The sequence below is a fragment of the Cyprinodon variegatus genome, unplaced genomic scaffold, assembly GCF_000732505.1.
Source record: "Cyprinodon variegatus isolate N-32 unplaced genomic scaffold, C_variegatus-1.0 Scaffold430, whole genome shotgun sequence".
NCBI lineage: Eukaryota > Metazoa > Chordata > Actinopteri > Cyprinodontiformes > Cyprinodontidae > Cyprinodon > Cyprinodon variegatus.
The window spans coordinates 51,929-69,508 of record NW_015150883.1 but is presented as its reverse complement, the minus strand read 5'-3'; the positions used below and the strand labels follow the sequence as shown (position 1 = coordinate 69,508).

The 17,580-nt window shown below is 37.4% G+C and overlaps 1 protein-coding gene across 3 annotated transcripts in view; it reads left to right on the top strand.

Moving 5' to 3' along the window:
* The first annotated feature begins 99 nt into the window (after positions 1-99).
* Positions 100-17,580, top strand: part of sap30bp (SAP30 binding protein) — a 27,219-nt gene continuing 9,738 nt past the window's right edge. For all 3 annotated transcript variants that reach the window (XM_015388624.1, XM_015388623.1, XM_015388622.1), the window contains exons 1-4: positions 100-231; positions 1,712-1,821; positions 7,027-7,071; positions 14,885-14,924. In XM_015388624.1, coding sequence (XP_015244110.1) covers positions 141-231; positions 1,712-1,821; positions 7,027-7,071; positions 14,885-14,924 — 286 coding nt within the window. In that variant the 5' untranslated portion in view covers positions 100-140. The remainder of the gene's footprint in view (positions 232-1,711; positions 1,822-7,026; positions 7,072-14,884; positions 14,925-17,580) is intronic.

The following is a 17,580-nucleotide window of genomic DNA, read 5'->3' as shown; positions in this document are numbered from 1 at the left end:
ATGCATAACGAAGGACAACATCCCCAACTGGAACAGTTGCAACGTTTGTGCGCCTTGCTCACTGCGCAGTTGACGCGTCTCGTCCTCGTGACGTAGTTAAGGTGCGCCCGTCAGACGTCTGCGTTTATGCGACGAACGGAATGGCGAGCGGTAAAAAGAATCTCATCTGGTCTCTAGCGGATTATACTGACGATTCAGAGCCGGACTCCGACCAAGAACAAGAAGATACAGGTCAATGTTATTTATTTAAGAAGGACTGTAACTGTTAGGAGAATAAAAGTTAATGTTTATTAGAGAATAGTGACTGAATCTGAGTGTAGGCTAACGTTAGCTTAACAGCTACCCAGGTCATGGCAATCACTAAACTATTTGCATTTAGCCGAACTTAGTTTATGGATATTGTTTACTTTGCTAGTTTTTAGAGCCTAGTTTTCCTTAATTCTGTTAATGCGTTTGTTTAATCTAATTATAGTTTTTAGACGGCCTACCGTTATCTTGTTTTTTTTTAATCTTTGCATTCTTCCGGATTGTAATTGTTTATTCTGACTCTTTGGTTGATGTTTTGATTTCTGTTGGTGATTCTAAGTCTGACCGGGTTAAGCACTATATTTAAACTATATTATACCCATTGCATTCATTTATTTTATTTTGTCAAAGTCCTTACTAATGATATTGGAAGCTTGAGAACACGACAATGTGAACTTATTAAAACCTGTTAAAAATATATAGTATTAATGTTTCAGTAATTGTGGTAGAAATCCAGATATCCGTCAGAAAATGCACATTTTGAAAATTTGATGGGTATATATATATATATATATATATATATATATATATATCAAGCACAGTTAAGTATAATTATATATAAATAAATAATAAACCAATGTTAGGTAATTAAATAACTAATCCTTAAAACAAGGTAAAATATTAAAACCTTACACTATAATTATATTTATGCTCAATTTAGCATTGTTAATATGAAAAATCATCTAATGTCTGAAAGAAAACACCCTTTGTGCCCATGTTTGTGTTTATTCTAATTAATAGTCATGTTTTGTGACATATTTGGGCTCAAAATCAATAACTTTTAAGGGGTCAAAATGTGCTGGAAGAAACTTTTACTGCTATAATTCCAACCAGTAGCACTTTTGTCTTAGATGGTGTATTTTAAAGTTTCACAGATGAAATCAAGTGACTATAATTACTAAATATTAGAGCAGGGACATCATTAGTGTCAGTGCTGATAACTGTGCTTGATAAGAAATGCTTGAAACCAATATTTGATGCTTCAAATGTCGTTCATCATTCCAGTAGTGTTGGTCGCCATGATGGATTGACCTACCTCTTAACTACTAAGATTCATACTCGTGTAAAGAACAGTGGGACGATTATTAAAAAGAAGAAAAGAAATAAGGGAGATAAATGCAGTAATGTTGTCATAAGTTTAATAGCATCACAAGTATTTTTTTTTTTTCTGATTCTGCGGAGCATCAGTATGGAGGTATTTGTGAATATACAAACTTGAATTGATTAAACATAATTTTATTTTAAAATCATGTATTTCCTTAACCGAATCAGTCATTCTTAAAACTCCACACCAGTATAATTATTAATATTTTTTTAGGGGAGGCTGATTATTAAAATATAACAGAGTTAAAAGGCCTACAAAATGGAAGCTGCAGATGAACCATTCCTGTTTCGTTGTGTCCAGGGGGGCGAGGAGTAGCCCTTGTTTATGGCTATGGAGAGGACGACCTGAACCGCACCGAGGATGTGGAAGAGAAAGCATCTGGAAATGAAGACAGCCAGGACAGCAACTCGGTCAGTATCTGACCTCTGAACTCCTCCCTACAGGTCTCCTTTGGATCCTGACTGAGTCCTGGCTGAAACTAGACATAAATATTGAGTAATGACAGCAAGCGATAATCTAGTAAACCGTTGTTTTACCGGAATTTCAAATACTGAACCTAAGCTGTAGTAGAAAAACATCACTTTGTAAATATATTACTCCAAAAGCCCAATGCTATAAGAACTGAGATCTTATCTGCTGATTCCAGTTTTAAAAGCAATGCATAAGCGTAAACAAGGACATTTCCAGTTTGTTGATGAAGACTTGTAATTTGAATCCATAAAGGAAAGAAAGGAAATACGTTTTTGCTGTCTTTGCATCAAAGTATGTCTGCAATGTTGATTTTGGTTGATGCATTTATCGACTGCAGACAGTTTGGTATTTCTGGGAAGTTAGGTAAATGCATGGTATAACAAAACGTCTTCCTAACTACTCTTGTACCAACATTAAGATGTCCCTAAGCTGCAGCATCTTATTCATGAAGATCTGTGATAAGTAACCAGCAATGTTCAGCAGACATTCCTCACCAGACGTATTTAAATATCTGTGTAGACTTTGTTTCACAGTAAAATGTGCAAATATTGACTGTTAAAGAGGAAGAGAGAGGAAAGATGCCCTCCAGGTGCATTAACACAGACCGATGTTTTAAATCCATCAGAAAATGAGCAGTTAGTTAAACTTTTTCCTTTTATTCACATCACATGAAGTTAATCTTGTGATTTTATAACATAAAATAAAAAATAATGAATTGTATGGAAAACTCAAAGATGTTCAATGTTTTAAATGCATTTATGTAAAAGAAAATACCAGTTGGTTAAGATGAATTACATGTCATATTACAGAAGGAATCAGGCCAACCTTCCTGTTAATCCATTGAAAGAATTGCATATTTTGATTAAGATGTTGGAAGCTGTTTAATGATTTTAGGATTGTTTGAATGAACTAATTTACTTCCTAATTTATTTGGCTGATTTAGCATCATCCAAGCAAGGGTGGAGTACCTTTTGTTTTTTTTTTGTGTTGAGAAAGAAAACATTGCTGTTAGTTGGTGGAACTGAACTGGCTGTGGTTATTTATCTCTGTCTGCTGCTGCGTTGTGATGAAATCATGAAACCTGGTATAATTGACATGCTTCCTTCTGAATGAGTGCCAAACAGACAGAAGATTAGCACAGCTAGCCGTTTTCTTTCATCGAGCTTTCAGTTGTTTTTCTGTTTGGTTTAAGGCCATGTTAAGAATGAGAAAGCAGCTCCTTATGCAAAGTCCACCACATGTAATGGGTCTTGTTCTTAAAAGTAGGGTTAGATGATTAATCATATTTATTGAATAATTTCATTCTTGTTTATGAAGATTTGATTTTTGGAAAATCTGTATTTCGGTTTTCTCACCAATCCAGTCTTTGGACTTCCTCCGCTCAGAGTGACATCAGTACTTTTTGTTCTTCGATGTAAACTTATTACTGATAAACCAGCTCACTGTGTGATCCCACTCGCTGCTAACATTTTAGGGATGCAACTAAGGATTATTTTAAAAATTGATGAATCGGCCGATTATTTTTTCGATTAATCGATGAATCGGGCAGAAAATTTTTTTTATATTAACCTCTTTATTCCAAAATAAACATTTTAGACAGAACAAACAAGCACACAAGTACAGGTTGCTCATTAACTGTACTGGTGCAATATGAAAAATAAATGTTTGTGTTAAAACTACGCAAACTTACATGAGAAATGTAGCTGTACATCCACAAAATAGAGGGTACTTTGTTTCATAAAGCGCAAAAAGAGACAGGCATTTTTGTTTTTTAAAGCCCCTAAGGGGTTCAAACAATAGGCCCCCCCATTTCAACAAATTCTTTTTTTTTAGACTAGAAGAGTTCTGCCTTTTAAGACAGGAAAGTATAGCAGTTAAAGTTGCTGCTTGAGAAAATACTGAACCTTAGAGATAAAATAGCCCTGTGATTCAAATTATAAATTGTATTTGGAATAAAATGAGAGAACTAGGGGTGCTAAAAAACACATCCTCCAAAGACTGCTATTTACATGGGAATGTGGCAGATAATTAATTGACATATTACTGATCTTGCTGGATTTTATTCTGCTTTACTTCCATAAATTGCAGGATCTTCTTTACTTTATTTTTGCCAGAAGATTTAAACTTTAAAAGCCTTGCCCTCATAATTTGCAAGTTAATTTATTTATAAAGAAAATATAAACGCTGCTTAAGCTAATTCAAATGAAATTAAAAGTAAAATAAGTAGCCAACCTTATCACTGTCTGTAACCTACTAACAAGGTAAGGAAAGCATCAGATGAGCTACCTGAGAAACTAACGTAACGTTTCCCCACTTTAAAACCAAACAAACATGGTTACTCATCCTGCTGATCAGCTATCTTCACTGCCATTGAAGGCTCCAACATGTTTTCTTTTCAGGTGCTGCGTCATAACAGTGTTGCTTCCGTGCCATGTTCATTTGTTTTTACAAAAGTTGCATGTTACGACTTTTTTCACTTTACAAAGCGCAGGCTATTTTAATTATTGTGATCAATTTGCGCCGTCAATCCCGGCGCATGCGCGCTACATTTGCAGTCTGGACGCTGAGGGTAAACTCCTCACTAAAATCCTGCGGCTCTGACTGCAGCGCTGAGAGGGAGAAAGGGGTTGGGATGGGGGAGGCGCCCCACGGCAGGCAAAAGCCACCAGTGACACCGTAAAAAGTCGCCAGATTTGTCGCTAGTCGCTTTTTTGAAAAATAGTCGCTGGAGGGGTCTGAAAAGTTGCTGAGTTGGCAACACTGCACCTGCGGCGCTGACTCGCTCCGCCATATTTTTTTTTCTTCCCCCGGATGACGGCGGCGGCGGATGACGCATTAATCACGCGACACAACTAATCGATGATTAAATTCGTTGCCAACGCTTTTAAAAGTCGATTTTTATCGATTTTATCGATTCGTTGTTGCAGCCCTATAACATTTAGTTTTATATTTTGATTGCTGTGAAACATCATTTTACAAGCAGGTTTCACAGCTTGAATTTCTTTGCTCTTTAAATTGAACTGTCCAGAGGACAAAACTAGTTTTAAAAAATGTGTCTTCTTTTTTTTTTTTTTTTTGTACTCTGTAAATTAAGTGAGGAAAAAAATCGACCGATTTAAATTTGGTTTGGAAAAAAAAAATCAGATATTATGTTTTAAGGCATATCTCCCAGTCCTACTACTTATAGTCCCACTTAAGATGTGGATAAGTAGTAATGTGATTATATGTAGGAAATGCTAAACTTGACAGGCTGGAAGATTTAAGAAAAACCTGCACAGAATAGAAAACTGTATATTTTTGTACTGGAAACGATCAAATAGTCATTATTTGGTGATGGGTTGGTTATTCTACCTTTATGAATGAAAGAAGAGCCACCGTCATGGCAACGTCCGCACCTTTCAGTCAAACACATGTATTGCTTTTTGTTAAGGAACACAGATCCTCAGTTTTCTCATGAAGACAGTTTGTTGATTTTTAGGCATCTTCATTTAAGTTTTGTTGTATTTTTATTATTGATTTTATATATTTTTAAACTTCAGTAGATTTTTTTTATCGTCCTCTGAATAAACTGGGTGCACAGGTGGCTCTATGGTTCAAGGTAGTGAGTAATAATTTTATCTTTTATTTATCTAAGACACCATCTCTTGGATAACTATTTTTTTTTTTTTTTTATCTAACCAATCAGACCAATGTACTGCAGATTTTTAAGAGCATATTCTTTCGGTTTATATTTATTTCTCTTTTAAATTAAAAATGACACGATGATGACGGATGTTCAGTTTAATCAAAAAGAAGCATTAATTATCAAAGAAAATGCTAATGATGGAAAGCTAATGAAGGAAGTGGCAATCCATGCCTTCTGATCGGAAGCATGGCTGCAGAATAAACTGATGACAAACATGTTTATAAATCGACTGATTCAAAAATAAAACAAAACAACATATGATGTATAGATTTATCTCTGATATTAACCTAAAAACTAATATCGGATTTTATCAGCTGACTTCTAAAATCTCCAATATTTTCATGCTGATAGGAACACTATGCTACGCTAAGTTTCTGTAACTCGTTAGTTAATTTGACATTATTCCGTTGCTTTCTTACCTTTTGTTGTTGACTTTGTTTCCCCGGTTTTATTAATACTACTTAATCAAGTCTATTCTGAAATTCAACAATATAAAAGTAATAGAGGCCGGTATAAGAGGTGGGAGAAATCGATCCTAGGATCGATAGTATCAAAACAAACTTTGGTAAAGATACTGAACAATATTGGTTAAACAAAATCGTTACTTTTCCTTCTCTCCCGTACGCACTAACTGCAGCAGATTGACCAGTCTGCCCGCTTGTGTTACATCGCTTTGCTGCTTCCCTCTCCCCTCTCGTTACCGGCTCAACATGCAGGCTCAGCCTGGCCCCGCCCACTCAGTGCTCTCTCCACTCAACACATACAACTATTTTAATAATGTAAATGAAACAATGGCATTCTGTATGGTTTGTAAAAGGCCCATTAAATGCAGTGGAAACACAACAAGTTTATATAAGCACATGAAAAAGCAACACGAGCAAGAAAACCTCGAGCTACAGAAACGGAGAGAGGAGACAAAACTTTGCTCATTGCCCCAATAAATAAATAAATACATAAAACCTAAATGTTAAAAAGTATTGGTATGGTATCAATATCTGCGATACTGACCCTGTAATTACGTGGTATCGTGTCGATTAAAAATTCCCGGTACCGCAACAACATCAGGAACCAGTTGATCTCCACTCATCCATCCATAATGTGACTTTATGACTTCCTGGCTAATATGTGATCAACAATACTAAAATCTGATCAAGACCCAGATTCTCTGTGCTAAATAAAATTATTCTTAACATCAACTCTTTATAAATAGAAGAAACGTTATCAAAACCTCAAATGTGGCTCAATAAATTATTCCCATACAGAAATGATTCCTCAGTTCACAACACTAACTGATCTAGTCCCTTCCTATAAATTAGCATCCTGTTGTAGATTAGATCAAGTTTTAGATTTTTTTTAGGTTCTTTTGTGTTTTATAGGTTATGTGGAAGGGGTCTGCTGCCCTCTGACCCCCCCTCCTCCCCCATTACAGTGTTAACCCTCTGCGTTTTTGTTTTTATAGGATGTGGACGAATCAGACGAGGGGAGGCACGCAGATGATGTGGAGGTATTTGAACAACGACCTGAGGTGGAGTAGATTTGGTTTAGAAAACAGCTCCGATCACTAGATGGCGCTGTGGGCTTATGTATGCCTGGATTGAGACTTCAAGTCACTGAGATGAATATTGTTCCTGATCTTAACTTGCTGCCCCTCTGAGGCTGATAACCTTTGTCTGTTAAAGTTGCTGTGCAGTGAAGAGACAAAGATGACGACTCTGTCAGTGTAAATATCACGGTAACTGAGGTCATCTTTCCTGTGCTGACATGTTATAAGCTGCTCACAGAAGCACCACTGTTCTTTGCAGCAGAGGATGATAAGCTAATGCATTGGTGTTGTTTTTATCTTATCTGGTTTGATGTGTGCCGCATGGCTCAGAGCTGCAGAAAACATGTTTTGTGTTGGTTATGATTTCTGCTTATTAGTCTGCAGGAGGAGAAGGGCTGTTTGCTTATCTGATGGCTCCAAGTCTTCTCTGCTTATTTCTGTTGTGAAACAGTTTGAATGTTTCACAATTTTACTGCCTGCTTCTCACTGGGTGCTCACTCTGACAGTGATTTGCTTTCTCCTCTGGGCTCAGTGAAGCCTTTTGGGTCTCAGAAGGAGGAGTAATATCTGGCTTATGGGCGAAAACGGTGCTGGGGTTGTGCCTTGGGGAATATTTACTAATAAGTTTTGCGATATTTTCACAGTATTTTTTGTCTTTAGCGTTGACTCCATGCAGAAGAACCGTCTCTGTCAGGAAGCCGTAGGTCTGCCAGCAGTGTGGCGGGTCAAACATGTTGTTCCCAAGCAGAGTGTGAATACATTTTTCACCAGACTTTTTGTGTTCATTGAGATCAGATATTGTGCAGCTCTGGTATAACAAAAAACAAAAGTAATTTTGCTTTAAGTTTCTCAATGTAGATGTTTTAGAATATGTCCGTAAGAAACCAAAACAGAGTTGGATCAAGTCAAACGGGCAAATGGAAGACTGTTCTGCAAATGGATGCATGAAGCAGCTCTTTTCTGTTTTTATTTATTTTTTTCCAGAACCATTAGATCCTAATCTGTTTGTTTTGAAGCTTTTAAAGGCTTCTTGGATTGTAATCTAGAGATTGGTGCTGATAGCTGGCGTGACATATTTATATATTAGGTTTACTTTTACCTTTAAAATCTGCTCACTATTGAATCCCAACTGTTTTATCGCATGCTGCTTTTCCTCACTGAAAACATTCATTTTAAATATCTCTGATAAAACATTACAAATGGTAAGAATGTATGATTTTTGTACCAAAGTTGGTTTTTGGATAGAAAACAGATGTTTATTATTTCTTAACCTTACATTTTAAGTTTGTGTTTTTGCTCACATTATATTATATTCTTCCTATCTAAAACCACCAGAAGAAACTCAGGAAGACAGTTTATTTGGAGGCCTCTGGTGTGTCGTCTAAACAAGTCTAAGCAGAATCAGCAGCCCTGCCCTACGGTTAGACTTTTAGCTGCACACTTTAACCACTTTTAAATATTACCGTATCAGTAAAAATGAAGTACGAGGCTAGGGATACAGGTGTCAGGCCTCTGCTGGTCTTTACCTGTTCTAACTGCACTTTTAAGGCTTTTAAGGCTACAACGATACCTTTTGGATTTTGGACCGTACGTGAAAATACAGAACGTTTTCATCCCATCACGGGAACCAGAGGCGTAACTTTCTGAAGGACTGGTGTTGACATGTTCCCACCAACTTTGGCATGGGGGGACAGTCTCCGCCAATAATTTCTGTTTTTTTCCCCCCTTTCAGCTGATTTACTTTAGCCAACAGTTACTGGGGTTGGGTGTTCACAGCCTTTTACAGTCCGTGTTTTTTTTCCTTTCGAGTCCAACCTCATATCATCGGATCTGTCGCTTTGGGACATATCGGTAATATTATTTGGGGTCGCTATTCACTGGGTACAGAGTATCTACATGGAGGAGGAGAGACACAGCAGCACTCAGTGGCTACAGATTAAAATTAATTACAATCAGACTGCAGAGCTTCTAGATATCTTGAAAATTAGTTTCTCTGGCATCATTATATGGGTTTATAAATCTGTTTTTAAGCAGAGCAGAGACACAATTAGGGACGGCTGCAGATTTAAAGGTAAAACAGATTTACTGGGATATGCAACATGCAATGAAATATAACTCCAAGTTTACAAGAAAAAATATGCAATGCTATAATAAAATTCAACATATCTTTTTGTCTTTCTTAATTTAACAAGACTCAGAAATAGCTGTGCCAGCCAACCCAGAGACAGCCAGACTCACAGGAAACAGACTTAAAATTAGAATATAAGAAACCTACAAGTATTAAAGCACAAATAATAAAAATCAGTGTATAGATGATTTTGAAGGAGGATAATCACGGATGCAGCTTAAAGGGAAGCCATGCATGGATGGATTGATGGAAGTGAAGTTGTGTCCATTCTAAGGATTATGATATACCAATGTTGGCATCGGTATCGGCTGTTATTCGTCATATTTTATACATTAATGTTTTTGAGCCCTTTATAAATGATGCACTAAAGGCTCCCTAAATATTAGTCTACTGTGATACTCTTGTGTTCTCAAAAATAGGAAAGCATTCAATAAATATATGTTTGAGCTCATTTGTGAAAAAAAATAAACCCTATTGAAAACGTTTGGGTTGAGTAGCTGTAGGTCAATCAGCCCCTATCCTTAGAGCGTCCCCACCAACTTTATCACAAAGTTATACCTTTGACCGGAAAAGCAAAAAACCACCGCCTGCTTCCTTTACATTTGTTTCTTGAAATAAAACGACGTGTCATGGAGTAAAATCAAAAGTTGTCTGACCAATGAGAGCCCACCGTGACCGTTTGCGGCTCGTTAAACTAACAAGCAATGATTGTCAACATCAAAGCAGCTGATTTTACCCAAAATGGTTGAATGACTCTACTTGGCTCCTGAAGGCAGAATATAGTTATCATGTCTTCTATTACATGAAACTAGTGATGTCCAAATACAGCAGCTATTAGATATTGACCCGATGCAATATCCGCATGAATCACACATTCTTTTATTACTTATTTAATTTTTGTGTGGAAGTAAAAAAAAATAGAATAAAAAAAAGTTTGTTACCTAAACTGAGAATAACCGTCAACAATAAAAGCTATGAGAACAGCTGAGCCGTTTATAATTAACTTAAAACAGAAGAAGATGGAGACGGTGTTTCTATCGGATCGGGACATCCCCAATATCAGCATTACACGCACTAAATAAATGTTGATTTAACAGTTAAATTCACCATGAAATTGGCTTTGTTCTATAGCCGTGCAGGTTTTTTTGTTTTTGTTTTGTTGGGTTTGTTGCAACAGTTGATGGAGGGGAATCTAAGGATCTCTTACTAAAGTGTTCATAAATGCTTCTTCTGCTACATATAGGGTTGGCTTTCTCCATCATAGCTCCTACACTGAGATGGCGGCGCACAAAAGTAAACATTGAATAATGTAAATACCTGTTAAGCTTTTATGCTCTAAGTTAAGTCAGTCAAACTGATCCAGTGATTAAGAAGGAGACTGAGCCAATTATCGGTCGGCTAAAAAGCCTTGGCATTTAACTGATCAGTTCGTTTGGTTCCTTGTTTGCCTTTCTGTTAATTTATTTTCATTTTAAATTTAACCAGAATTACATTCCTCTTTTTGAGATTTGGCGCTCAATTACTTGATAAGGATTCAGCTAAAGTGCCGACAAACTATTAAAATATGTGTTGAACACCATTTCTCCTATGAAACAGTGTCTGTTTTTAACAACAGAGGGTTTGCTTTTAAGTGTTCTCAACAGTAGGGCTGTGTTAAAAAATATAAATTTTTGCAATTCTGAATTGATCAATGCATACCAGCAAAGATTGATTTAAAAAAAAGCCTTTTCCAATGTCCTTACATCCACCTCTACCTCCTAATACTCTATTCTTTGCTGTTGAATGTTAATATTTTACAGGCACCAATGTATTGCATGACTACAGTTATTTTATTCATCTAACGGATAAAAAAGGTTTTAATACCAGCAATCCAATTTGAGATCAGATCGGATTGGATCAGAAAGAATCAATTCTAAATCTAAAGAATCAACATTTACTTGATTCTTGAAATTAAAATCAGTCTAGTTGATTATCTTCCAATAAAAATAATTAAATACTGATATTTTATCTATTGTCGCTTCAGTTGTGTCCTAGGAGAACACACTTATGCCTTGCCTGCTGTTGGTGGTGCTGATTATAAGGCAGGCTTGCTTCTGCCAGTCTGCCTGAGGGCATCTTTAGCTACAATGCTGCTCACCACCATCAGCGTGGGAATATGTGCATGAATAGCTGAATGCAGCATAAACCCCTTTGGGGTCCCTGGACTTAATGGGCTGTATAATTACAGGACACCATCTCTAACAGATTCTCCTCTGGAATCTCGCTCAGCTGATCCAAAACTTCACTATTACTTTCACTCACAGTTAACATGTAGGATTGCTGTTAATCATTGAATTAATTTTAAAATATTACAGTCTTTAAAATAAGGTTATTTACTTTTATCATCAGTGACCTGTTGTTACTAACTAGCAGCCAGCATTAGTAAAACATCTGTCTATTTAACTTACCTGTTCAGAGAGTCAACCTGTTACTTAGATCTGTTTTTTTTTAAAGCTACCAAAGTGTCTTATTCAACATGTTTGCCAATAAACTGGGTTTAACGTTTTAGGAAAGCAAACGACATTCTAACGTAGCCTTTCTGTTATATGTCTTGCTCTCTTACAAGAACAACAACATGGTTTAGAAATAATGTCATTTTACATAGTGTCTTACATCCAGTACTTCTGATTTTATTTTTTTATTATGTAATTGCCAACAAAAATGGTTGACTTGTGTCTCTTTTCACAAAAAATGACCACAAAGGGTTTCATTAGTCGGAAAACCTGTTTAAACACAGAAACAGTCAGATTTTAGTGGAAGTGGGAACAGCTCACTTATGCAAGTCTACCTGGGACCAACGCCTCGGCAAGCGACCCGTGTTAAAATCACCTCGGCTCTGATCGTAATGTAGTCGACCCGCTAAATTACGTGACACCATTGAACGCAATGTATTGACGTGAACACACTGTACCAGTCACATCTGATCTAACAAGCCCAAACAACTCTGTTTGCAGTCGCTAAACATGGCGCAGCGCTGGTAAGAGGGATTCAGACAGATAAAAGTGAAACAATAAAGCACACTTACAACACCTTGGTTTCCTTACATGGTGCTCTCCATTGTTTTCTTTCCTGACTTGTCGCACTGATGACATACTCAACACTAACCCAGAGTGATTGTGTCACAAGACACACAGCCACCAAGGGACAGATCTTGTCTGTGACAGGTTAGACCCAGTTTTTTTTTGCCAATGAGAATGGAGCCAAATGCTGATTGTTAGTGGGTTGACCCTAGCTTGAAAAACATTTGTTGACCGGGTATTTTCAGTGGGAAAGAGGCTATTGTTACACCAACCCTGCAGTGCATCAGTGTTGTTACGATTACTGAATGGAACATTTTTGATACTTACATTCAGGTCCCCTAAAAATAAATCATCATCTTAGTGATACAGATCACTGTCGGAAAACAGCAGAAACAAATGTTATGTTTTTGTTTTTTTTTAGGCAAAACGATGATGAAACCATGCAGAAAACCTACGTTTTCTACCATCTTTACAGCAAACTTTTGCTTCTTTTAAACATTTGTTTGCTGGTGTCATTTTAATCAATTTTAATCAGTACTTAAAAAAATGTAACCATTCAAACTGAAGCCTTTTGCTCATATTGTCAGACCTAGCAGTACTGGAGGTCCTGAAGGCATCAAAAACGCAGCATTTGATAAAATGTATGCCCTGTTGTGTACGCAGGGATTTCTGCATGTTGGATGGATTTGCTCCTGCCGATGTAATTGCTACTTTGCAATGATTGCTTTGAGTGCTTTTGTTTTTTGCTTTTCTAGACTTATACCTGGTTATGTCGTACTCGCTTACTGAATGCCGTGTAAAAAACGTGACATAAATCCTGCTGCCCACCGCTATGCTCTGATGCTGCTGAATCATTAAAGCCGGACGTACACTGTGCGATATATATATATTTTTTTCTTTTCTTTTTCAGTCGTTGCATGCAACTACTGCTCACACTGTACGACTAGGCCCCAGGGTTTAGTCGTACAGTGTGACTTCACAGCTCACGATTTATGTTCGGCCTGACGCTCTGATGCGATCTACCTCCTCACAATGTACGACTAAAACCATGTCGGACTCAGGTCCACAGTGAGATGAAATTGCTCTGACTCGTCTATTTAGAAGCCAGACAAATAGAAGAGGACTATTAAGCTCACTATAGTGAAACGCGCTGCCTTGGCAATTTGTGCAGTTTTGTGCTGAAAGCCCTGAAAAGAAAAGGAGACGACGTATTTGGAAAAAAGACATGGCTGAGTAAACATGGCTACTACGGTCTGTCAATTTTACAGACAGAACTGCATTTCATTTTTTGCACCCCTGCCATGCTGCTGTGTTTACAGAAGGATCCTTGTTTGCGCATGGCACTGAGCGATTTGCCCACAACGGCATAGAGAAAACTTTTACGATTCCTGATCGGGAGGTGGGCGTGAGAGGCTGATCGCCCCTCGTTACCCCCTGTACACTACACAACTCACAACGCATGATCAGGCAGAAAGTCAGGCCGATCGAAAGATTCTCACACGACTGGAAAATCGCCCCGTAAATCGCACAGTGTATGCCCGGCTTAAGAGAATTGTTAAGCGAGCTGCCAAACGGTGCCGTGAAATTTGAACACACGGAACCGGTTCTGAACAGGCACCAGTTTTTCGATTATGTACCAAACAGGAAAGGAATATTTTTTTATATGTTTGCCTAAATAAATGTGTCTTATTGCATGTTGTGATCCATCAACTCTGATCATTTTACCAAAAGTATGTTGCCATGGCATCTAAAGTACTTAGAGTATCTTTCTCCGATTGTAGCTTGAAACTGTAACATATGCTTTTGACGCTCAATTTTATGGAAACTTCTTTTTTTTATTTCAATATATAGTTATTTTAAAAAAAAATGGTAAAATGTGTTATAATTGATTAGAATTGCTCATTCTTCTGCCAAGTTAAGGGTTTTGTTTAGTTTAGAAACCTTATGGGTTTGCTTTGCTGTGACTGAGTAAACGTTGGTGTGAAGTCCAGTTAAATGGGAGCTGAATGTCAGGCAGCGGCTGATGAATTAGAAACAACTCGCCGTCTCCATGTTTTGCGTTTGGAGTATTGCCAGCGATCCGCTGAACTTTGTCCTCCTCCTTTCTTGCGGTGTGGACAATTATTTGATGTGCCGGCGTTGTTGCTAGGTGATGGTTCAATTCCTGTGAATAACAGCACTCTTGTGCTGAACCTGGATTACCTTCAGGGTGCTGGCACAGCACAGGGCATATTTTAGAGATTGTGGAGGACGACTCCTGTGGCTGAGACAAGGCTTTCTTTGGAAACTAAACACATTTACAATCTGTACTTGGCTCCTAGAAACGGTTCATAGTGGGCTGTGATGGGGCGGGGTCGTTCTGGGATTTGCTTTGGTCCACATAGAGCTTTTGTTTTTGTTTTTTTCACTAGCTCTAATTGTTTAGTAATTGATCATAACTGTTTAGACTGACATTTCCTCTTCTGTTCATATTTCCCTGCAAACAATGTAGTTATTATGGAGTCTTATTTTTTTATTTACTTAATTAACATCTGAATGTACAATGGGGTCCCCCCCCTTCTTTCTTTCTTTCTTTCTTTTATTACAGGCATCAGAAGCTGAGAAGAAGGACCCCAATGAGCTTGTTGGTAAGTGCTCCATAATTCAGACGAATAAAGTAATAAACAAGGTCATAATTCTCACTAATGGCACAAGTTATGGTGGGATATGATGCACGTTATTGCCTGGTCTGCCTTCACACACTTAAACTTGAGCTGCATGGTATTATGCCACCGCACCCTTGTGAGACTGTCACTGCTTCAACTCTTCAGGGAAGCATTTTTATGCAACACTTCAGGATGTTTTTTCTATGAGAATGTTGCTCAGTTTTTCCAGAAGCCTTTTTGTGGGGTCAGACACTGATGTGGGACTCAGACAAGCATAACTTACCTTTGCTAGCTGGACCAGTCTGATAAGGCTCCAGTCTAACTGGCTGCTGCTAGAGTTTTTAGGGTTGTTTTTTGATAACAAATACATTTTCCTTAACATTTAGAGTTATCTGATTGTTTCTTAACTATTTCCTCTAACTCCGATAGTCCCTGTTTTGGACTTTTGGCCTTTCCAGACTAATTTGCCATGTACACATCTGGTTTATCAGGCTAATGTTGAGCCGTCACAAAGGGACAGGAAAGAGAAATCGCCCCCAAAGTGGTCTGATGAAGCTGGGAACATTTGGGAACATTGGCCAGATTGTGTCGGCGTGCTGAAGCTCTGACATCTGCTTTTACTGGAACCATAACTTCCATTTGGTCCAAACTGAGTTAGATTTTTTAAACTCGTGGCTGTAGGAGTGGCTGGAGCTTCAAAAAGACTGAGTGAGGAAACTCTTTATGTTTAGAAATATGATTCATGATGCACAATGACACTGTTACTGTGTAAAAACTCTTGCTAAATTTGCTTTGAATATAAAACTCTGCCTGAAAAGGAAATTGCTTTAAGCAATCTCTCAGTCACAGTCATTAGAATCCTTCAGCTATATGTAAGAGGAACAAAAGACAGTTTTTAGCTTCATGTTTGTAGTAGTTTGAATCATTGTTTTACTAAAAGAAATAAAACGGCACAAATGTTTCCTGCTTTTTATGAAGTTTTGTTAAATTTGATATATTCAAGTCCTTTAGCTTAGTGGCACACACCTTTAATGTGTAACTACATCAACTTTTTAAAGTAATTCTGCAAAATAATAAAGAGATCCTGTTTCCTAAACCTACATGTCACTTAGATTACATATTTCTACAGCAGTTTTCCTTAAGCTTCACATTCATGTGTTTGTCTTACCTAAGATCAGTCTATTAAATTGAATTTTGCGCATTTTAACATGTCATAAATAAATAAAAAAACTTTTAGTTTAGTGAGGCTTTGTGCATTCAGAGAATTAGGTCTGAGAGGTTAATGTTATTAGTCTGATATTAGGACTTTTCATGTCTTGGCTGTAGATGCATTTAATAGATCAGTCATTAACTAGACCAGGTTTTAGTGAAGGGCTGTTAACCAGCTGGGAAGCAGGATTATAAAAACTTACCTTTAACTGATGAATAATGATTTTACCGCAGAGGTGGGGATGTATGTTTCAGATCAGACCGGATGTGACTGATGCAGGGAGCGGCGTTTTATTCACCAGCCTTACTGTGAACCTTTTCTCCTTCATGACTCACTGCAGACCATGAATTACAGCACATTTAATGCTAATCATAGACACATTGTTGTCACTTTTTACTTTGATTTTAAATAAATCAGAATTAGCCCCAAGGTCTAAATGAAAAATATCCTATTGATCCGATGTAGAGGAAGGTAACAGTCTTAGATTGGATCTTTGATAGGCCAGCAGTGGAGCAGTCTTTCCATCAGTAAATGTCAGTGTTTTTGGCCAGAAGCCCCCCGTCACCAAGCTGAAGTCTGGTCTTTGTCTGCTGAAGAGACAGACATTGTCGAAGAAGGGCCCTTAGGGCACAGATCGCTTCTTTCTTTCTAGAAGACAAATTCTCATTTGGAAGCGAACTACAATCTTTTCTCTGTATTTTGCAGTCTGCTTAATGTGCCTCTGCTGTAAACCAGTCATTTTTCCAGTCGCCGCTGGTTATTTATTACATTTGTTTTGCATAATTGATAATAATTCTGCTGAAGTGAAGCAACAGAGTTTGTGTAGATTCTTTGGAAAGATATTTCAGCAAAGCTGCAGTTTCCCTGCTTGTCTGTAGAGGATTAGCAGGTTTTCACCATAGTCTCTGTTTTAGATGCGCTGCTAAAGTGCCTATCTGTGTTTAATGAAACACCAGGCCACCACCCTAATGCCTGACTCATCAGGCCTGTTGTGTCAGGCTTTTGTTGATGCTAAAAGGCAATAGTTTGAATCTTGTTACTCGTGTTTCTATGCTTCTGTTTTAATGAAAAATAAAGATGTTTTCGTTGCGAAAATAAGTTTAGGATTTTCTTTACTTTATTAAATGTTTAATAGGATGAGTTTAGAAACCATCTTGTTAGAAAACGTAACAGACAGATGGATCTTCCAGGTTATTACTATGAGATTCTACCAGCAGGAGGAAAGAAATCTGTGTTTTTGGCTGCTTAAATACCTGCCAGCTAGCTTTTTTTTAATTCAATCTAGCTGGCACGCTATCTATAAATCTATTGAGTGAAGATAGAGTAGAAATATTGCTGCAAGCAAAGAACACATTTTGTTCATGGAAATTAAAAAAATGCATGGCAGCAATAAAATGTTGTAAACTTATTAAAAACAAAAGTTTGGGG